Source organism: Brassica rapa, chromosome A01 (genome assembly GCF_000309985.2).
Source record: "Brassica rapa cultivar Chiifu-401-42 chromosome A01, CAAS_Brap_v3.01, whole genome shotgun sequence".
Classification (NCBI taxonomy): domain Eukaryota; kingdom Viridiplantae; phylum Streptophyta; class Magnoliopsida; order Brassicales; family Brassicaceae; genus Brassica; species Brassica rapa.
Window position 1 is genome coordinate 6,666,865 of NC_024795.2, and position 23,210 is coordinate 6,690,074.

At 29.6% G+C, this 23,210-nt stretch overlaps 3 protein-coding genes across 5 annotated transcripts; all 3 read right to left on the reverse strand.

The window, feature by feature from the left end:
- Window positions 1-58: 58 nt before the first annotated feature.
- LOC103859740 (putative defensin-like protein 234) lies at window positions 59-2,705 on the reverse strand. The gene is made up of 2 exons (XM_018653121.2): window positions 2,569-2,705; window positions 59-2,383 (listed from the first exon to the last, which is right to left on the reverse strand). Exons 1-2 carry the CDS (start codon window positions 2,633-2,635, stop codon window positions 2,187-2,189), a joined length of 264 nt encoding a protein of 87 aa, XP_018508637.1. The 5' UTR covers window positions 2,636-2,705; the 3' UTR covers window positions 59-2,186.
- LOC103859746 (alcohol dehydrogenase-like 5) lies at window positions 2,152-16,217 on the reverse strand. Its single transcript, XM_009137328.3, has 9 exons — window positions 13,709-16,217; window positions 13,544-13,590; window positions 13,132-13,460; window positions 12,846-12,928; window positions 12,608-12,683; window positions 4,224-4,288; window positions 3,993-4,088; window positions 3,707-3,865; window positions 2,152-3,610 (listed from the first exon to the last, which is right to left on the reverse strand). Exons 1-9 carry the CDS (start codon window positions 13,901-13,903, stop codon window positions 3,491-3,493), a joined length of 1,170 nt encoding a protein of 389 aa, XP_009135576.1. The 5' UTR covers window positions 13,904-16,217; the 3' UTR covers window positions 2,152-3,490.
- Window positions 16,218-16,303: 86 nt separating this feature from the next.
- LOC103859757 (calcium permeable stress-gated cation channel 1) lies at window positions 16,304-20,086 on the reverse strand. 3 transcript variants are annotated; one of them, XM_033289626.1, is made up of 8 exons: window positions 20,072-20,086; window positions 19,100-19,441; window positions 18,855-19,013; window positions 18,630-18,765; window positions 18,456-18,557; window positions 18,253-18,372; window positions 17,766-18,187; window positions 16,304-17,690 (listed from the first exon to the last, which is right to left on the reverse strand). In XM_033289626.1, the coding sequence occupies exons 2-8, from the start codon at window positions 19,411-19,413 to the stop codon at window positions 16,637-16,639; spliced, it is 2,307 nt and encodes a 768-aa protein (XP_033145517.1). In that variant the 5' UTR covers window positions 19,414-19,441; window positions 20,072-20,086; the 3' UTR covers window positions 16,304-16,636. The 3 variants fall into 3 exon arrangements, with proteins under 3 accessions (XP_033145517.1, XP_009135587.1, XP_033145513.1); XM_009137339.3 differs by lacking the exon at window positions 20,072-20,086 and adding an exon at window positions 19,595-20,065; XM_033289622.1 differs by lacking the exon at window positions 20,072-20,086 and adding an exon at window positions 19,591-20,065.
- Between the last annotated feature and the right edge of the window lie 3,124 nt (window positions 20,087-23,210).

Below are 23,210 nucleotides of genomic sequence, written 5' to 3' on the forward strand. Positions count from 1 at the left end.
CAATTCAAAATCCATACATAAATTAATAATATTCAAGCGAAGCTTAATTTTTTTTTAAAAAAAAAAACGATATCCGAAAAGAACAACACGTACCTAACTAGATAGTCAATGTCCATGCCTAACTGATTTATAAACTAATAAAAAAAAAAGACTCTTTCTATGTGTTTGGCTAAATAAAATATACGGAGTGAAAATTAAATGACAATAAATGTAATACATTTTTATTATTTTGATTTAAGTTATTATTTTATTCACAAAAACACGTTTTTGAATTATGTTTTTGGCTAGTAATTTTCCACCGATTGAAACTAAAATAAATAAATAAATTGGTAAAACAAATTAAACCGAATGTTTAAACATATGCAAAACCTAGTTATTTTACATTTTTGATTATATAATTGGCACAAAGTTAATGTTGATAAGACAATATAATTAATAAAATCTCCACTATTATTATTAAGATAATATAATTAAATTATGTGATGTATTGTTAATTTAATATAATTAATAAAATTGTTAAATTTAGTGAGATATAGAAAGACAATTAATGTAATAATATTAATGAAATTAATAAAATTACATTATACTTCTTTTTTTATAATGCTATTTATGTTTTCAAACAATTTTCATTGATACTGTTGTCTATGTTTTTTTTTTTTGAAAGAATTTTAAATTTTATTTCAATCAAAAAAACTTGTTACAGATTTTTGCACTGCCTCTCTCTTTAAACACAAAATCTATAAACTTCTATACAATATTCAAAACTCCATTAGCTTCTACTAAACCAAACCTCCATTGCCTTCTTATATTTTTCACCCTTCTTTCCCCTCAAAGAAGTGATCCTGTTCCTGACCAACTTATCCAATCGAGCAACTAGACAAAGGGCAGGCAAAGAAGGCTCACTCACCCTTCTCACATTTTCTTCATGCCATAATGCGTATGCAACCGCTTGAAAACAGTAGCAGAGGAGAAATGTCACAGTCCTTCCATGGAATCCATTCACCACCAATTGGACCACACTAGACCAATCACAAATTCTTCTATTACCTGCTAGGTTATTGATAGTCCCCAACCACACTTCTTGTGAATAATCACACTCAAAAAACAAATGATCTCTCGTTTCAGGTGCTATTTTACACAACCAACAGGTAGATACAGCCTGAGGGTTCTATCTTAGAATCTTGTCTCCTGTTGATAGTTTATTATGTATTGCAATCCATATGAGGAAAGAAAACTTTGGAGTAGCTCCAGAAAACCATACGCCTTTGAACCAAGAGACACTCGGCGACTGGGCTCTAATAATGTTCCAAGTTTGCGCCGTGGAGAAACCTTCTTTAAATGCCTCATTTTCTCTCTTCCAAAGACAGATATCATCCTGTTGATTCAGTCCTCTGTTTTTCAGCACCATAACCTCTTTATCAATAAACGGAAGAATGGATATTCTATGTCTCTTTGGTCGGTATAGCTGTATAGCACTCTCCACCGTAGTATTTATAGGAATACCCAGATCCATTGTACCTCGTTCTTCTGTTGTCTATGTTTTCAAACAGTTCTAAAATGTACTTCAGTTTTAATAATATAAGTAGATGGTCTTAACCCAATAAATTTACTGTGACACCCTTTTATAAATCCTACAGTTATTATAAACAGAATGAATTCATCAGAATATACACATGCAACATTATCAGAATTGTTCTGCAGTTGCTTGATGTATCCGGAGCCAGGAGAGTCCATCAATGACCGTAGACAGAAGCCTCTCGTGTGATCCATGCCTATGGTTGAAGCGCAAATCTAGGTCAACACACGCAAAGTCGCAAATTATCGTTTTGGAGCCTCGGATCATGAACAGCCTCGCACACCTGATCATGATTCAATCGTTGAATCTTGTTTCTTCTTAGTAACCACAAAATTACGTTGTATTGTAATTACTTATTTTCATTCAATTTTTCCCACAATTCAGTTTTCTAAAACAAAATTTCTTGGTATTGTAGTTACTTATTTTCATTCATTTTTTTCCCAAAATTCAGTTCTGAACAAAATTGTCAGAATCTGAACAAAACCAGGTTTTAAAAGGTCTATTAGTTTTTGTGACTCTTTTCTTCTTTGCGTTTCCTCTAACGTCCAAAGCGATTTAAGATGCACACCACAATAAAACTAGTTTCTTCTATTTATTGCTGTAACGAACGCTAACAAGGAACTTTACATCTGCATATACGTTTTTTGCCAAAGTTATCACACTTACAACTATATGGCCTATTGCCATCACCTCCTTTCTTAACAAAGTCGTTTATGCACGTTTCGCTTCCATCACGGCCGCATCTCCCGATAAATATATCCTTCTGGCCGCATAGGCTACCCATTGGAGTCAGTCCAGCTTCTACATCTATTAGTTCATATAAACCATAAAATAGTTAAATTTATAACAAAAGATAGTTAGTGATAACTCAACAAACTTGAAATTAGAACATGGTCTACCACTTTTTCCAGGGAAACAGCGTACTTCGCAAAGTTAGAGTTGTTTACTTTTACGTAAAACTAATAAAAACAAAGACAAAGTATATGTGTTACCTTTGACATGGATCAGAACAAAAAACATGAGAATACAAGAAACCATAAAAACACTAGCAGATCTCATAATTCTTTGCTTTCAATGTGTTAATTTTATATTTTGCCTCTTTTGTGCAAGTAAAAATGCTAATTTTCTCTATATCGTACTATTGACTTTGATGTGTTGTGTATGTATTTATACATTCAACAAATGCTTTTGTGACCATTAATGTCTTATGAACCTGATTTGAACGTATGTATTCAAATACCAAATCTAAAACCAATTAATGGGTATCTTAGCTAGTTCTGGAAGGTAATCTTTAATTTATTTTTCCGTAAATGTAATTTTAGTGGTTTCCGAATCGTGTTTTGATTAGCATATTTATTGTTGGAAAAGGTATTTTGGTCAAAATAAATCAATTAATATGATTCAAACTTGAATATATAGAGACATACATCTACAGACTTGATGATTTTAAAAATTTGAATATATAATAGAGTTTGATTTGTTGAAGCAGTAGTTTAGTTTTCCTTTGCTTTACAATTGGAGTTATAGGTTTTTTGGCTATGACTTTGATTTTTATTTTGCTATAGAGTTATTTTAAAGACATTCAAATTACCAAATAAATCTGTTTTTTTTTTTTAATTTTGAAAGCCAACTTATTTCCTCTTATAATGTTTTAGATATGTTGATTTATTTTTAAAGCTCAAACATGATTAGTTCAGAATAAAGCTAGAATAAAGCTGCACACAAAAATAGATGTCCATTGTTTTCCTTCCAATCAATCACATAGTTCATAATTTTCATCATTCGCCTTAATATTAAACAGAAGGATATTTGTAATAATTTATTAAAATGAAAAAAAACAAAAAAAAAACAGAGAAGCTTAGTCCATATCCTTTTTACATAAAATATTTTTTTTCGTCTTCTAACATAAGATATTTATTTCTTATCCATCCACAGAATGCACCGGAGAGACTTTCCTTTCTCTAATAAGTCGAAAGCCTTGTTGATGTCTTCAAATTTCAGTTCATGTGTGATAAAACTATCCAGATTAAGCTCCTGCAAGTGTTAATCCCATGAAATCATAACATGTAAGTTGGAAATAAAGTACAACTTGTATGCATTAACGAAACTGTAAGCAAATAAATAATACACCTTCTTTAAGTATCGATCCACGAGAACGGGAATATCTAGCTTGGGTTTTAGACCACCAAACAAACTTCCACAAACATGTTTTCCTCTGAAAAGATCAAAACTATGCAATTCTGTCGGAGCTGCAGGATTTATCCCCAACGCTACCGTTTTTCCTGTACCCTGTTTCATTTAATTAATTATTGTATTTATAATAGTTAAATACATAATAAATCAATGTTGTTTTTAACCACTGGAATGATATTGATTTGAACTGGATAAGAAAATGCATGATCCGATATACACATACCGTGCGGGTGCTAATGAAAGCCTCGCTCAATACAGAAGTTATACCAACACATTCAAAACTGTAGTCAACTCCTCCGCCAGCTATTTTTTTAATCACCTTTTCATGATTATCCCAAAGAAAATAAGTTATTTCTATTTTTTCTTGAACAAATTAATTCAGATACGATACTGATCAGCTTTATTTAACTATGATGTGAAATCTATATGTGAAATGGTCTGTTTACTAACATACCTCGCTAATCTTTTTATCTCCACACAAGGTAGGATTGACGAAATCCGTGAAGCCAAATTCTTTACCTATTATGCAAGGTTAATAATTATTTTCTGACCTATATAATTAAGTAAATAACGTTTTTTTTTGGCACAAAAGTAAATCTCTACTAATAAAAGGGAGCTTTTGAGGCTCCATAGGGCGTCCACATCAGCGGAAACAATTTCTCCCAAAATCTGACACGTGGCATAAAATATAGTTTTACATTTTAATATTACTTATTTTTGAAAGTTGTAAAAAATATGTAAACATACAACATAAAAAAATGGAAAAACTACATTAAACATATGTAAGATTATTATTTTTCACTTAAAAAAAGACGGCTTATCTCCATAATGTAACATTCCCGTTTTATAAAAAAAACAAAAAAAATTATATATAATTTCGAAAATAATAAATATATGTAAAACATACAACATAAAAATGGAAATACTACATTAAACATATGTAAGATTACCATTTTACATTTAAAATAACAATAATATGTAAACATACAACATAAAAAATGGAAAATTTACATTAAACATATGTAAGATTACCATTGTTCACTAAAAAAACGGTTTATCTTCATAATGTAACATTACCATTTTATAAAAAAAAAGAAAAAAAAAACATAAATATAACTATTTGACTATTTGTCCAAGTTCGTCTATTAAACATTTCCGTTTTACATTAAAAATGGAAAAATACGTAAAGATTTAAACATCTATCTTAAAATATAAAATATAGACATTAACTAAATATAAAGTATTACTTATTTTCGAAAATTGTAAAAAATATGTAAACATACAGCATAAAAAAATGGAAAAACTACATTAAACATATGTAAGATTACTATTTTTCACTTAAAAAAAGACGGCTTATCTCCATAATGTAACATTCCGGTTTTATAAATAAAACAAAAAATTATATATAATTTCGAAAATAATAAATATATGTAAAACATACAACATAAAAATGGAAATACTACATTAAACATATGTAATATTACCATTTTACATTTAAAAATAACAATAATATGTAAACATACAACATAAAAAAATGGAAAATTTACATTAAACATATGTAAGATTACCATTGTTCACTAAAAAAACGGTTTATCTTCATAATGTAACATTACCATTTTATAAAAAAAAAAGAAAAAAAAAAACATAAATATAACTATTTGACTATTTGTCCAAGTTCGTCTATTAAACATTTCCGTTTTACATTAAAAATGGAAAAATACGTAAAGATTTAAACATCTATCTTAAAATATAAAATATAGACATTAACTAAATATAAAGTATAAGAAAGAAAAATACTCAATTAAAAAATAATAATAAGTAAATATTATAAATATATAAATATACGAATTATATATACAATAATAAGTAAATGCACAATTTTAAAAAAATGGAAAGAGTACATTAAATATTAAACATCTATCTTAAAATGTAAAATATAGATATTAAGTAAATAGAAAGTATAAGAAAAAGAAATACACAACTTAAAAACAATGGAAAAAATATATTAAGATTTAAACATCTATCTTAAAATGTAAAATATAGATATTATGCAAATAGAAAGTATAAGAAAAGGAAATACACAATTTAAAAAAATGGAAAAAGTACATTAGTATTTAAACATCTATCTTAAAATGTAAATCAATCTTAAAATATAAAATTATTAGTAAATAGAAAGTATAAGAAATATAAATACACAATATAAAAATAAATAAATAATAAGTAAATATAAAATATAATCCCGAAAGATGACACGTGGCATAAAATAGAGTTTTACATTTTAATATTACTTATTTTTGAAAATTATAAAAAATATGTAAACATACAGCATAAAAAAATAGAAAAACTACATTAAACATATGTATAATTACTATTTTTCACTAAAAAAAAAAGACGGCTTATCTCCATAATGTAACATTACCGTTTTATAAAAAAAACAAAACACATTATATACAATTTCGAAAATAATAAATATATGTAAAACATACAACATAAAAATGGAAATACTACATTAAACATATGTAAAATTACCATTATATATTTTTATTTTAAGAAAATAATATGTAAACATACAACATAAAAAATGGAAAAACTACATTAAATATATGTAAGATTACCATTTTTCACTAAAAAAAACACGGCTTATCTCCATAATGTAACATTACTATTTTGTAAAAAAACAAATGATATATAATTTCGAAAATAATAAATAATATGTAAACATACAACATAAAACATGGAAATACTACATTAAACATATGTAAAATTACCATTTTACATTTAAAAATAACAATAATATGTAAACATACAACATAAAAAAATGGAAAAACTACATTAAACATATATAAGATTACCATTGTTCACTAAAAAAACGGTTTATCTTCATAATGTAACATTACTATTTTATAAAAAAAAAGAAAAAAAACATTAATATAACTATTTGACTATTTGTCCAAGTTTTTCTATTAAACATTGCCGTTTTACATTAAAAATGGAAAAATACGTAAAGATTTAAACATCTATCTTAAAATATAAAATATAGACATTGACTAAATATAAAGTATAAGAAAGAGAAATACTCAATTAAAAAAAATAATAAGTAAATATTATAAATATACGAATTATATATACAATAATAAGTAAATGCCCAATTTTAAAAAAATGGAAAGAGTACATTAAATATTAAACATCTATCTTAAAATGTAAAATATAGATATTAAGTAAATAGAAAGTATAAGAAAAAGAAATACACAACTTAAAAACAATGGAAAAAATATATTAAGATTTAAACATCTATCTTAAAATGTAAAATATAGATATTATGCAAATAGAAAGTATAAGAAAAGGAAATACACAATTTAAAAAAATGGAAAAAGTACATTAGTATTTAAACATCTATCTTAAAATGTAAATCAATCTTAAAATATAAAATTATTAGTAAATAGAAAGTATAAGAAATATAAATACACAATATAAAAATAAATAAATAATAAGTAAATATAAAATATAATCCCGAAAGATGACACGTGGCATAAAATAGAGTTTTACATTTTAATATTACTTATTTTTGAAAATTACAAAAAATATGTAAACATATGGCATAAAAAAATAGAAAAACTACATTAAACATATGTATAATTACTATTTTTCACTAAAAAAAAAAGACGGCTTATCTCCATAATGTAACATTACCGTTATATAAAAAAACAAAACACATTATATATAATTTCGAAAATAATAAATATATGTAAAACATACAACATAAAAATGGAAATACTACATTAAACATATGTAAGATTACCATTATATATTTTTATTTTAAGAAAATAATATGTAAACATACAACATAAAAAATGGAAAAACTACATTAAATATATGTAAGATTACCATTTTTCACTAAAAAAACACGGGTTATCTCCATAATGTAACATTACTATTTTGTAAAAAAACAAATGATATATAATTTCGAAAATAATAAATAATATGTAAACATACAACATAAAACATGGAAATACTACATTAAACATATGTAAAATTACCATTTTACATTTAAAAATAACAATAATATGTAAACATACAACATAAAAAAATGGAAAAACTACATTAAACATATATAAGATTACCATTGTTCACTAAAAAAACGGTTTATCTTCATAATGTAACATTACTATTTTATAAAAAAAAAGAAAAAAAACATTAATATAACTATTTGACTATTTGTCCAAGTTTTTCTATTAAACATTGCCGTTTTACATTAAAAATGGAAAAATACGTAAAGATTTAAACATCTATCTTAAAATATAAAATATAGACATTGACTAAATATAAAGTATAAGAAAGAGAAATACTCAATATATAAAAAATAAATAATAAGTGAATATTATAAATATATAAATATACGAATTATATATACAATAATAAGTAAATGCACAATTTTTAAAAAATGGAAAGAGTATAATAAATATTAAACATCTATCTTAAAATGTAAAATATAGATATTAAGTAAATAGAAAGTATAAGAAAAGGAAATACACAATTTTAAAAAATGGAAAAAGTACATTAGTATTTAAACATCTATCTTAAAATGTAAATCAATCTTAAAATATAAAATTATTAGTAAATAGAAAGTATAAGAAATAGAAATACACAATATAAAGAAAAATAAATAATAAGTAAATATATAATATAAGTAAATACCAACTTTAAAAAATGGGAAATTACATTTTTTTTAACGCTGATTTATTATGATCTTACAATTATGATATAGGAAAGATTACGTAGACGATTCGACAACCGACAATACTACCTGCATTATGAAGACCTATGCCTAACTGCATCACCTGAGCCGTCCTATGAAAATCCACGCTTGACTAGATTTACTTGCACCATGTTGAAGATCTCTTGCAAGCCATTCCTCTTTAGTCTGTATAATTGTTTAATAAACCGCTCTCTCCAGGACTTGAAACTTGGATTTCCTGTAATCTGCAATAAATTGCATAGTCTGGGATTCGAACCCCAGACCTGGGTGTAGAAGCCTTTAAACCTTAACCAATAGGCTACAGTGCTTCCACATGGGAAATTACATTAAGATTTAAAAATATATATTAAAATTTAAAATATAGATATTACGTAAATAGAAAGTATAACAAATGGAAATATACAATTTAAAAAATTGGAAAACGTACATTAAGATTTAAACATCTTTCTTAAAATATAAAATAGAGATATTAAGTAAATGAAAAGTACAAGAAATGGAAATACATATACAGAAAAATAAATAATAAGTAAATAATGTAAATATATAATATATGAATTATATATGTAATAATAAGTAAATACACAATTTTTAAAAAAATGGAAAAAGTTCATCAAGCATTAAACATCTATCTTAAAATGTAAAATATATAATATAAGTAAATACACAATTTAAAAATGAAAAAAGTACATTAATATTTAAATGTCTATTTTAAAACATAAAATATAGATATTACGTAAATAAAAACATAAGAAATTGAAATAAACATTTTAAAAAATGGAAAAAGTACATTAAAATTTAAGCATCTATCTTAAAATGTACTTATATCTTAAAATGGTAGTAAATTATATAAAAATGGAAATACCACATTAAAAAAAAATGTATAGTTTTACATCAAGAAAGTCCCTATAAAACTCATTATTCCATCCACATCAACCTCACACTATTAAGGAAAATTTCAAAGCACTCGAGCAAAAAAATGGTTTCACCATCAACTCTTGCCGTCCCAGAAACCTTTAATGACCTTGACTGAGATTTTTTTATAACAACAAACTTTTTGTTAGGTGGATTCATTGTTGGGAAACCCGCAACTTCCAAAAGCCGAACTTATTCATGGGAATTGAATTGCTTTTCATAGACTCAAAGGTATTCTTACAAATTTAAATTAATCTAATCCATAATTTTATTGTTAATATTCATACTAACTCTCTCATGACCAAACCATTTCAGTTAGTAACCATTCAAGCGTTTATCCCGAAACACTTCCTTCCTCGCCGAATCAGGTATTGGTTCATGTTGGTTTAGTTTTGTTTTTGGTTTACTAACCGGTTTAGGATGGTCCTATTGTAAATATAATTTAAGTTGGTTTAGCATATATTATGTTCAAAATAACTTAAATTAAATAATAATAATATTATGCTTAAAATATAATTTCAGAGAGTTTTCAAATATAGTCAATATATAATATCTTAAAATTTTTTTTTTAAATATACATAATTTATATATATAGATTAATCTTCCAAACTTAAACTATTATATTATATATGAATAATGTTTTTAAATAAAATAATTCCTAATTTAAAATAAAAATAAAAGCAACAAATGGTTATTTTCAAATAATGGATGTAATTTAAATTATACTATCATTTAACAAGTATTAGATACGTTTTGATATATCATTATTTTCTATTTCCAGAAAACAATAAATTGTTTAACATCAATATCATCTAGGTTAAGTATACGAACAACACAAATTCAAACATCACAAAAAATATTTACATAACCATTATAATACAATAATTTAATCAAAAAATATAATTAAAAAATATTAAAAAGAATAGTTATATACTTAATATTTGAAAATAAAAGATATTTTTGCTAAAATTGTACTTACCTGGCCAAGGAGATCGACCATCGTTTTACGGATCGATCGAATGTTGAGCATGTGGTCGATCCGAAAATACTCTGCAGTTTAATAAAATCTCTAAAACATTTATTCCAACGCTCAAAAGATGGTTTTGCTAAATATGATAACTAGATAGCCAATAAAATTACAAAAAAATATTTAAATAGTAAAAAATATGTTAATTTAACGTTTTAAAATTTAAAAATAAATTTTAATTATGATATGCATTTTAACATTTATATAAATATATATCATAGCCTAAATATAAATAATTTAACAACTTAAATTAGAAAAAATAAAAATCCCGGGCGTAGCCCGGGTTAATCCCTAGTCCTACTATATAAAAGGGACTAAATTCAAGGCTTTTGAGGCTATCCACCTCAGCCAAAATATTCTCATCCAAAAAGAATTAAAAATAAATATCATTTAGAAGATAATTAACTAATATAAAACTTTTGATATTTCTAAAAATTTCAAATTTGTAACTGCTAATTTATTAATAGAATCATATATCTATATTGAATTATGTTCTATTTTTAATCGTTACTTTAAGAGTAAATAAATTATTAATTTATAATATATATATAGTTTATAACTTTATATTGTAGTTATAAATAAAGAGAAAATAATCGGGAAAGGTGAAGAAGCTCATATAAAATTATGTAATTAAAATGGTAAAATGGTGAATATGATGCAGTGAATCTAAGAAAATTTGTTGTACAAATTATGGTGCTTTCTTCGTCCACTATAATGATTTAAAATAATATATATTCATATAAATAAGTCAATATTTGTTGTTTTTTTTTGTAAGATGTTAACATTATCATTTTCTGAAAGGTTACACTGATCCAAAGAGATTAGTTTGTGGAGCTAACCAAACGAGGATTATAGTGTTTACTTTGGAAAAAGTAATAGGTTGAACTATAGATGGCGTGCGTGTTTTTTCACATGGAAATCTGCACATATATTAAAATTGTAAGATTTGAATCATAGAGAAAATATAGTGTATATGACTGAAGTTGATTCATTCCGAAACTAAAGATGGCTAAAATTCTTCTTTGTCAAAATGCATAGATGTGAATCTTATATGAATAGAGTTCTCAATTGCTTATAGCAGTGTAATAAATTCCGTGTGTAAAGGAAAAAAAATGTTATATAAGTGAAAACAAAAATTATGATTTTTTTCTTGTGCCTATAGGCTCTTCGCAATTTGAAGAAGAAAGACCATATTGTGTGAAAATTTTTGGCTCGGTCAAATTTTATCGAGTTGTTTATAAAACTGTTGTTATATGATTCATGTAAATTTTCAGTGTTGATTTAAAAGCCCAAAAAAACCCATCTATACTGACTTTTTGATTTTTTTCTGTGATTTAAATTTAAAAAAGATAAAACTTTCGATAAGTTATGTAAACTCAGAACAAGTATTTAACTTTAGAAAGCATTTACATGTTTCAAACTTATAATATATACATATATAATGTTTAAAATTATGTATATAAAACCTGTATAAAATGTGCTTAAATATGTTTCTCTTCTTTAATGTGTTAATTGTACTATATATAACATTATTTTAAAATTTCAAAAAGTTTATGTCACATTCAAAAACTATCAATAAAAAATATAATTCTCCATCTACAACCAGAAAAAAGAAAAACTATAAACATCTAAATTTAAATTAAGAAAAACTAACATTGGAAAAACAAAAAATTAATGTAAAAGAAACAAACCGACAAATAATATTATAACTAAAATAAATTTATAAGACACAATCCGCGCTTCGCGCGGAAAAAATCTCTAGTAACGTTTAATATGAAATCTTTTGTTCTATTTTAAATGGTGTTTCATTGTTTCAAATAATAATTTATTATTAAATGATTAACTTTTGTTATTGTTTTCATCATGGATAAGATATAATACACTATATAGTTTTTAAACATGTAGTGATCAATGGAAATCATCATTTATATAATGGAAGAGGACGAATAAACTATTGCATTTGGAGTTAATAATAAGGACAAAGAAATAGTGCCAAAGTCAACGTGGTCAGAATAAGCCTAATGAAAATAATAAATAATATAAAATGGAAAGAAAATAATATTTATTTTTAATATATCACAATTTTTTTTGAAAAAAGGGAAATATAACACAACTTTTTAAAAAATATATAACACAGCTTTACCTAACGCGAATTTATCAGGATTGATATCAATACCGATGATTTGTGCTGCCCCCCGCAGCCTGGCTCCTTCTCCAACCTTTTACCATATCATTAATTTTTGATATAGCATGAATTATTAATGTGTATCAAATTAACAAGAGAGGGGGGGAGGGGAGGGGGAATTATAAACAAATTGTGAAAGTAATATAGTTTTCTTTATACAGGAAAAGGTTTTATATTAATAAAAGAAAAGGGATACCGCTAGTCCAACAGCACCAAGGCCAAAAACTGCAACGGTGGAGCCTTCTTCAATGTCAGCCGTTTTCCAAGCTGCTCCAATTCCTGACCCATGTATATAACGTGACAAATCATCAGTGATTAGCCCCATCTTTTCAAGTTATTGTATCTATCTAACTTCCTAAAAATAAAACCACAACACCCCTGCTGGTTTCTATTTCTATCTACGTTTTCACCAATAATATTTGGAATATATATCTCTACTACGAACACTAAGACAACAAATATTGAAGAAGAAAATATGGAACCTGTGGAGACACCGCAGCTGAGCAAAACCGCTCTATCAACGGGAATTTCAGGAGAGATTTTAACGAGATGAGCGATATCAACGACGGTATATTCAGAAAAACTTGAGACAAAGAAAAAATGGTGAATATCTTCTCCCATGGAGTCCTTGAACCTCGAAGCCATTCCGTATCGTCGCGTGTTTGACACGATATCTTCGGCAAATCTTGTGCACCAGTTGCCCTTTGAAGATTTGCAGTCTCTACATTCTTCACAGTGAGGGTGAAATACTGGCAATACCACGTCGCCTTGTTTGAATCCATCCACATGTTCACCTATGCTCTCGACCACACTGGATTACAATAAAAGTAATTACTTAAGCAAATTCTTGAAAGAAAAGTTCAATACCTTTTGAAATTTAGAAAGAAGGTTTACCCGACTGCTTCGTGTCCTAGAATTCTAGGAAACCTTACGACTGGTCCCTGGAAAATTCAAAAGATTTGGTGAGGATGATAGATTATATATGTATATGTATGGACTTTCCCATGCAAAAAGTAGTATATCGTTCTGGTTTTGGTTAAATAAAAATGTATATCTTACACTGTTATATTTCGAGAAAGCAAGATCGGTGTGACAAAGAGTTGTGCATATGATCTTAATCCTAACTTCGTAAGCTTGAGGTGGATAAACGTGGATCTCTTCGATCACCAATGCTTCTCCTGCTTTTCTACATATTGCTGCTTTGCATCGAATGGGCTTTCCTTCGTGGCTAGAGAATGATGATGTCTTGTCCATGGATATGAGAACGAGAGAGTCAATGCTCTTCCTATCTTTCTTTTTTTTGGTAAAAATGCTCTTCCTATCTTGCTCTTCTTGATATATATCTCTTCTAATGCAACTCCATATATAGTCTTTTTATTTATGAATACCTTAGTGGGGGTTATTGGTTTTGATATTTTAATGGATTTACAAATCTTAGGAATCTTTGATAAATCCATGATTTTTAAATCAAACAAGTGGATTTAAAAATAATTTGTAAGAGTTTCAAAATCAAAATAGGTGAATTTTTATAAATCAAACAAATGGATTTGTAATTAGACATAAACACTGACTTTACGAGTTTATGTGAGAAAAGGTCTGGGTTTAGAGAAATTGTTCATTGGTTGGTGTGGGAAGGTAGCAAGGTAATAGTTAGGAAGGTCCAAAACTGGTTAATTCAAGTAAACCTCAAAACTTTGAAATATCGCCGGTGGCTATAGGTGAAAATTTATTTGTTACCCAGAGAGAGAGGTAATGATGAACATGATATGAGATATTTACCAAATAAATAATTTCAGATATTGGGAAGTAGAAAACATATGTGTTTATCGTAGAAAATCAAACCAGCACTAATATTTGAAAATTTGTTTAACGTGAAAAAACTGTATTACAAATCCAATAAAAATAACAAGGTTGAAGTCAATATTTGTTCCTTTGTATTTTTGCCCTAAAAACATTTATAAATCCACTCAAATCTAATTCCAAATCAAATCTTTAAAGAAATCTATGCCATTGAATAACACACTATTTTAAAATGATATAACTAATAACACTAGATTTGTGTATGGATTTTAAAATCATATAAGCAATAACACTGAATTAGACTTGAATTTTCAAATCCACTCAAATACATAAACCAATAAACCAATAACACCCAGTTTTATGATATTTTCTTATTTAGTGGCAGTTCATGATTAAGTTCGGTCGACTCTATATGAAAAGGAGAGTCGGGACTGCTAATTATTTATTGTTTTGTCTTTTAGTCTTATTTCAAAATGAATCGAAGGAAATAAAGATATTTAAACACACAAGAAAATGAATAAAACTTTGGCGGATTCGTGGGTAATAATTCTCGACATGGTTGTTGGCGAATAATACAAAAGTCTAAAAGCTAGATAGCAAATATATTGTGTGGTATAAAATACAAAAGGCTAAAAGCCAGATAATAAGATAGTTTAAATTTGAGCAAAAACAAAAGAGAGTTAAAATTAGTTTTGTGCGATGAACGTGGTTCTTTTACAAATGATTTTGTATAAAGAAATGCATTTGAGATGGCAACATTCACGTGGTTTTTGGCTGGACCATATAATCAATCTGATACGAAGTCTTTAATTTCGTCCCCAACTCCGAGTCAAGAATCTGATACGAACTTTCATTTTACAAAAGACTGTAAAGTGTTAAAATATTGCTCCAAGACAGTGAAGATCCATCAAAAGATCGTTATTAATTGGCAGCAAAAGTTTAGATGAAATTGTTTTTTTTAGGTTTTTAGTTTCAACCAGCAATTAATATTTTATACGCTAACGTCTTCAAGAGTTCATGTCTATGGATCAAAACCTTTTTGTAAATTATTTCTGTCCACTAATGTAAGATTTGTAAAAAAAAAACCAATGATAAATAAATTTCTCAGAATATAAGATCAATTCATTGACCAGAAATTTACTTATTTTTCTAAACGAGTTTAAGTCTATATGTCTGGATATCAATCAACGAAGTTGTTGTCTTGTGTGCAAATCGAAATGTCGTTTTTTTCACAAGCTACGGGAGGCGGAGGCGGCTGAAGATATCCGGCGACCGGATGATGATGCCACGGTGGATGCATTTGTCATCTTTGTCACTCGTTTAGGATCATTGTCATCTGGGTCTACTAAAGCCCACTTAGGATTCTTGCATATAAAGTAAGCAAGAAATACAAAAAAAAAGAAGGTATAGGTCGTCTTGACCTATGAATGGCCAGTAGGCCCAGTACCTAATTTAATTTCATCAACGACAAGGACAGGTTCATGTACTTAGCTGGAATGACTGGTACAAGTGAAATTGTGTTTGCGCCTTACGATCTATCACACCCTTACTACATTTACTTCTACAATTTGGAGAACAAGACTTTCACTAGAGTTAATATTGAGGGCTTTGAAGAGTTTGAGGAAGGTGCAACTGTTCTCATCTTCCCACACTATGTGGAAACTATGAAGTTTGTGTGATATATTTGAGTTCAAAAGTCTTTTTATATTATTATTATATTACATGAGAATTCATGTTTTGGATTACAACTCTTTTTTTTTTTTTGATCAAAGGATTACAACTCTTTGTTGATCAAAAAAATAAAGGATTACAACTCTTTTTATCATTATTCCTGTTGTTGAACAAAAAAAAAAGTCATTATTCCTCTTTTGCATGAGAATTGAACACATGATGATGGTAACTGTTTCCAAATACATTCATCTGACGGTAATACAAGTATGTTGTCTAACGACTACAAAGATTATAAGGTTGTAATAAACAAGAACCTTGAAACTTTGGAATCCACTCATAAAAAAACACTCGACGTCTCTCCACAACACAAATCTTTTCTGAACCAAAGCGTTGGCCAATCCCCATTTTAGTACTTCATTGAGCTACGTATCCGTTCTCTTTTTGTCTTATGTACATATAGAAAAGTACCATATGTATATGTACTTGTCAAAACATCTCTTGTTGAAAAATGTTTCTCTAGACTTTACCACTAAAGGGTGGAGATTCTCCGCTGATCCTGCTATGAGCAGGAGTATTCCTCCTCGACTGACGTTTTGTTGGAACAATAATGGCTTCCTCCTCAAACTTCCCGAGCTTGTCATCATCATAGTCATCATCATCTTCATCACCTCTAAACACTGGATGAACGTAAGCACTCTGCAAGTAGCCCCTAAGGTTCAAATTCGGCTCTCTCGCGTTTTCCAATGTATCTTTCATCTTAGCTTCCTGCAAAGGGTACCTGACGAAAGCCGGCTCATAACGACCTTTGCAGAAGTGGTGGAAACCGATGGTAAGCACCGGCAAAGCGATGAGAAACGGTGCAGCTAACGCAGCGTGCTTCGTTCCCAGTAAACCCATAAGAAGCAGCTGAGATATTATCAACGCAGAAATGACTCGTCCATGAACGTCTGGCCAAAACGCAGCAGCGCTCTCGTATTCTTGATTGTACACGTTTATGATCTGATGACGGTACACAATGTAAGCAAGAGCGAAGAAAACCAAGATGAAAGGAAGAAGCATAGGCGTCACAGGAGCGTAGACAAGACCAAGAAGGAAGTAAAGCTGTATCCTCGGCTCTCCAGTGTTAAACCCAATGCTCCCTGGGTCCATCGCCTCCTCTCTGTCTTTCTCAGTCTTGACCAAGAACGTGTTCTTGAGATGGAACATGACGAGAGGTTTCAGCATAAGTATCTCTCCAGCTACACCTGCCCAACCGTCAACCATTATGTAAGTGATGAAGAAAGTTGCCTTCATCGGTATAGCCACACCGATAGTTTTGGGGATTTGGTTTGGGGACTGGTTGAGGAAAGCGCTGAGCTGTTCAAACGCAGCTCCGGTGATGACGCTGGCGAGAAAGACGTTGACGAAGTTGAAGATGTAGTACCTAGACGCCGAGCGTCTCTCTAAGGAAGAGATAGATGTGAAGCCTTCGAACTTGGACATGATCATGAGGATGGATGGGAGGAAGATGAGGAAGAGCTTCAGCGCTATACCAGGTAGAAAGCCTTGTATCACTGACTTCATGAACTTACTGCATAATAAGAATCAAACCAAAGTCAGTTCAAAAATGTTTTCGTTTCATATGAAGTCAAGAAGAGAGACTCACTCTTCTACAATAACCTTCAAGAACGGTGCAGCTTTGACAATCCCTTCGATGGTAGCGAGAGACTGAACAAAGGCGATTGGGATGATGAAGAAGAAGGTTAGGAAGAAGAAGGCAACGTGCATTAACAGTCTTCTAACGGTCAGAGAAACGTATGGGATAGCGAGGTTTGGCCAGTAGACATCACGAGGCTCTGGAGCCCATTCGGTTAGCCATTGGGTGGGGTTTCTGGTCTGTTGGGTCTGAGCGCAGACAGCAGCAGCCCAGCGAGTTTTGAAGGAGACGAAAGATGCTGGCATGATGGACTTGGGGTCTTTCACCACTTCCTCTCTCTCTTTAGCTATCTCTTTTGATATTTTGTCAACTTCAGCGATGTAGTGCTCGATTGCATCCACTTTTTGTCCCCAAAGCCCAAGGAAGCCAAGCTGGTTTGATGTAAAGGATCAGATTTAAAGGAATCAGAAACTAAAACTAATTTCGTTTAAAGTACCTTCACCATGAGTCTCTGAGAGTTGTTTCTAGCATATTTGAGCTGGTAATAGTCAAGCCAGTTCTGCATCTTTTTCTTCTTTTTCACCAAATCTGCTAGCTTGTTTGCATTGCATACAACCTACATATTGTTTTCCACAAAAGGTAAGAAGAACCCATGAAGGTACTTAACAGATTCAAATTACAAACTTCTGAGATATATACCTGATTAGTCAGGTAGTGATCAGGGTGATTGACAAGGAAGAAATGCTCCACAAGTTCACTAACAGACTCATCTGCATCCGGAGGTACATTTCTGACAAGAACCTATCATAAATCCCAAGATTCAAGTTTAGTGATTCAAGTTTAAACCAAGGGGGGAAAGAAAAGAGTCTTTACAGTAAACTGGTCAGGTCGACGAGCTTCTGATGCAACAAACTGGAGCCTCATGTTCGCAATGGTCTCATACTCTTTCATCAACACATAACAAGTCCAGATGGTAAATGCATATGCCATCACTATATGTGTCCAAAACCTGGTAAAAAAAAACAACAACAAAAAGTCAATACAATGTATCCCAAAACTCAAACATTTTTAAACAGATGGTAAAGGTTCTGAACCCACCTCATTGAATACTCTGGGATATTCGAAACAGACAGTTTATCAATATCGCTCGACGTTACATTCCTTAGCTGCCTAGCCAACTCCAACGTGTTGTTAGTCCAGTTAACCGGCACAAGAACCGCCCACGCAAGCACTGCTATTGGAACAAAGATCTTAAGCCTACACACACAAATCAACAACACAACAGATTCAAGAAGAGGAGGAGAAACTTAAGTACTAAAACCACAAAGGTTCAAGCCCTTTACCCGAGCCAGTAAATCCTGAGATACACAACAGAATCCAAACCAGCGTGATCAATCAACTCAGGCTCAGGCATCTTGAGAGCCTCAGGCATCCAGTTCAAGAACTTCAAGTACGCCCTGAAGTCAAGGTTGACAAAGCGCTGCACAAAGGCGCCACCGCGAGAAGGGCTGCTTCTCAGCCCCTTGAGGTACCATTTGGAGAAGTAGACTCTGTCGTTAAAGGGCTGGAGCCTCAGAACCGCAAAGATTATGAAGAAAATGAACGCACTTAGGATGTTTATCCCAGCTGATACACCAATATCCGAAAGTGTCGCCATTTATTATAGTATTGCCTAAGGACTCAACCTGTGAACAATACAAAGAAGCAGCAAACTTGTTATTGCCAAAGTTAAAAGATTGAATCTTGGGGGGACTTCAGAAACTGGAATGCATTAGATCTGAATCTAAGGGGAAATGCTAATTATAAACCCAGAAAAGGACAAGTCTTTGGGAGCAAACCTCACAACAAGGTTCCAAAAACAGTTGGAATCTTTTCAACAGAACCTTTGAAAGGGACAATGCACAACAGCTCAGGGAATCGAATCAAAAAAAGGTTTGCTTTTTGTTAGTTATCCCTCAAGTTTACTCCACAGAAGCAATGAGATCCAGAGACAAGAGTAAATACAAAAGAAAGAAGGAAGAAGAGAGAAACCCAAGAGAAGAGGAGTGGAATAAGACAGTGTTTCATCCAAAGCTAAGATCTTTCTTTTTTTTTCTCTACCCTCTTCTCTTCAGTGACTTACTCACACGCAAACACAAACACACAAACCCTCTGAAAAAAAGTATATAGAGGAGATTTATAAAGTTAAAGCAAACAAAAATAGAATTGTTTTTTTTTTCAGGAAATGTATATTATATTTGTATAATACTGTTTCAAGACAATGCAGTTACGTAGGGGTAAGAGTAAGGGAGTGAGAGATGAAAGAGATCTGTTACAGTCGCGTGGAAGAAGATGAAGAAGAAGAAGACGGCCAGGGTTTTTGTCGTGATGCTCCATTGGCTTACCAAAAGTATCAATTATAAAATATTTTTCATATTTTTTTAATTCTATAGTGCCGTTGGATTATTCATTATTGTGAAAGGCTACTACGTTCATTTCACCTAATTAACTAAAAACAAATTAAGAGACGGTCGATTAAACAATTTCTAAAGTTGTTTTCCGAATCTTCCTTTGTTTTTTTTTAGCTTTGCTTAAACAAAGTGTGATGATCTTTGACGCAACCGACAACATGTGTATTTGTATTGTTTATTTGATCAGGCTGCTAATTGTAGATCGTTACATATAAAACAATATGTTTAAGTAGAATAATGTCATCCACTTACCTTTGAAAGTTACTATTTCTCCAATCGATATTTTGCTCTCTTTTTTGTAAATAATCTTTTCCATTTCGGCATGTAGAATCGATAGGATTTTACAACATCTTTGGCTTCCAAACTACTGAGCATCTATTTTGACCCTTGAGACTCCATCTCAAGCCACTAACTTTTTTTTTTTTTTTTTAAACAACTCAAGCCACTAACTAAGCTATCCATTTTGACCCTTAAGACACCATGATGCGTAGATTTGGCAAGTCATAATTTGAGGTATTAAAGAGGAGTTTCATTAACACCATGAACCGGCGTTCATCCCGACCTCCTCCTCTATTATGTTACCCTTTCTTCGAGATTACCAAGTTGAAATGTGTTCACCGGTGAAGAATATTTCTATTAAAAAATACCAAATGATCCAAAAGAACTTGTTGAAATATGGTTTCATGATACTATCTCTTTTCTCCTCCAAAATACGAACTTCTTATAATTAAAGCTTCAAAACCTGATATTAAAATTTGAAACTAAAATATTAAAATTCGAATAATTTATGTTCTCGCATTGCACCTCCTCTGTGAATAAAGCTACTTCACATTGTATAGTGATTTTAATCCACTTAGAACATTTTTTCGCAAATAATCCACTTTGAACATTGTTGATAAAAAAAACACATTTTGTTTGCTAAGTGCATCTCCAAAAAGAAACTCTATTTTGAAATTTTTAAAATTCTATATTTGAAATTTAAATGTGTTTTTCTCCAAAAACAAAACTTCAAATTTAACTTTATTACTATTTGTATTTTATAATATGGTCCTTATATTTGCCATACCAAATTTGAATTCATAAAAAAAATTATAAATAACTAGCACATATGTAAACAATATTAATTAATAAAATATAAAATTTTAATAAAAATAACTTGATTAATATTAAACTTTTAAAAAATACTATATTATTCCATAAAATGATTTTCTAGTAGTGCATTTTGGAGTAAAAATGGCTCTCCTTATTTTTACTTTGTAGATTACAAGCTATTGAAATCAAGTAATATTAATACTTATAAATACATTAGATTAGAACAATAAAGTAAAAAAAAACATAAAATATTGCTAAAACACTAATTTCATTTCGATGATATTAATACTCGTGAATATATTCGATATGAACAAGAAAGAATTGTACGAAAAAACGTCAAAACAACAACAACAACCATCTTCAGTTACAAAAAAAAAGTTGAACAATATTTGAAAATTTTGAAGGTTTTGGATCAAACTTATCTGACTATTAGTGTTGTTGTAATATTTAAATTTGTTTAATAGTAATGTCTTTATGTAATTTTTATAAATCTTTTTTGTTAAGTTTCTTTTGTATATTATTGTTGTCTAAATCTAGTTTAAAATATTTTTAATCTTGTTTTAAAATTTTATTTAATTTTATGTGTAAAACTTAAACTTTGTAAACAAAATTTAAAAAATTTATGAGATATAATTTTTAAAGGATTAAAACAATAAACGAAAAAAGTATTTATGAATCATAAAGCTAATGTGTGATTGTAGGAACCAAAATGCAAATAAAATTATGAAACTTTAAATTTGAGGTTTTGAGTAGTGAAACTTCAAATATAGAGTTTCACTCTTCAAAACTTTAAATTTGAAGTTTTGAAGTTCATTTTTGAAGAGCAAAAAACTTCATATTTGAAGTTATAGAGTATCCTTTGGAGATCCTCTAAATGATACAAGTGTTATTAACTTATGTTATTCATTGTTTAAATAGTCCTTTCTTTAGTATGTGAACAATTGTTTTGGCGATTTCCGACCGTTGATGTTTTTATATTTTATTTAATGAGCATTTTTGTTCAGAAAGAGCATTTATTGAGTGGTAGCTTTAAGTTTTGTAAAAGACTAACGGTTAGTTGAGCAAGGACTTTTGTAACGGGCGGAAAATGTTTGTGTTTGGAAATTGGAATCATGCGTAATTAAGCGACTGACTAGAGGGCAGAGATTTGGTAAGACATGCGCTTTACGTGGGACACACATATGTGTTATAATTAGGGCATGCTTGGAGCGTGTGAGTGGTTACTAAAACTTTAAACACCATACTTAAATGAGTATTTTGGCCTAAAGTGAAAACTTTATGCTGAAAATCATGCAAGGTGACATGTTCTTTCGCAGTCCACTAGATAAATACAATTTGTTGAATAGTTGAATCTTTTTGTTGGAATTAGACTATCAAATAGCTACAAATTCATTTTCTAAGAGTACATGGCTGGCCACGACCCCATAATACGTTTTCATGTATATTTTGGATTCGGTTATGGAGCCCACTATATGATGAAAATTTAAAAAGACTGATTCGAAAAATATATATAGCAAGTGATATCAAACGATTCGAATATTACAATTTACAGCCAAACATACATTAATAAGAATCAATGTTCAATATTTGTTAAAATATTGATCCTGACTTCACAAATTACGGGAAAGTCATATAAATTTTCGCATATTTTGAAGAAACAATAGAAGTTGGTTTGAGAGGTTTGAGTTTGTCTGCGGGGTTCTCTTGATCTTGTTCCATGGGCTTTTCTTTGATTTGTTCATGGTAGTGCACCCTGCTATTACTTTTTTTTTTGCAGGTCACATAGCTTAAACTGGTTCGAGTTGCTGTGGTTGACTCTGTCTCGTTTTCTTGTTCATTCGTGCTTGTCGAAAGGTTTCTACGGTCTCTTAGTACGATTTGAGGTATTTGTGCAGTTGGGTTTTACAAGGCA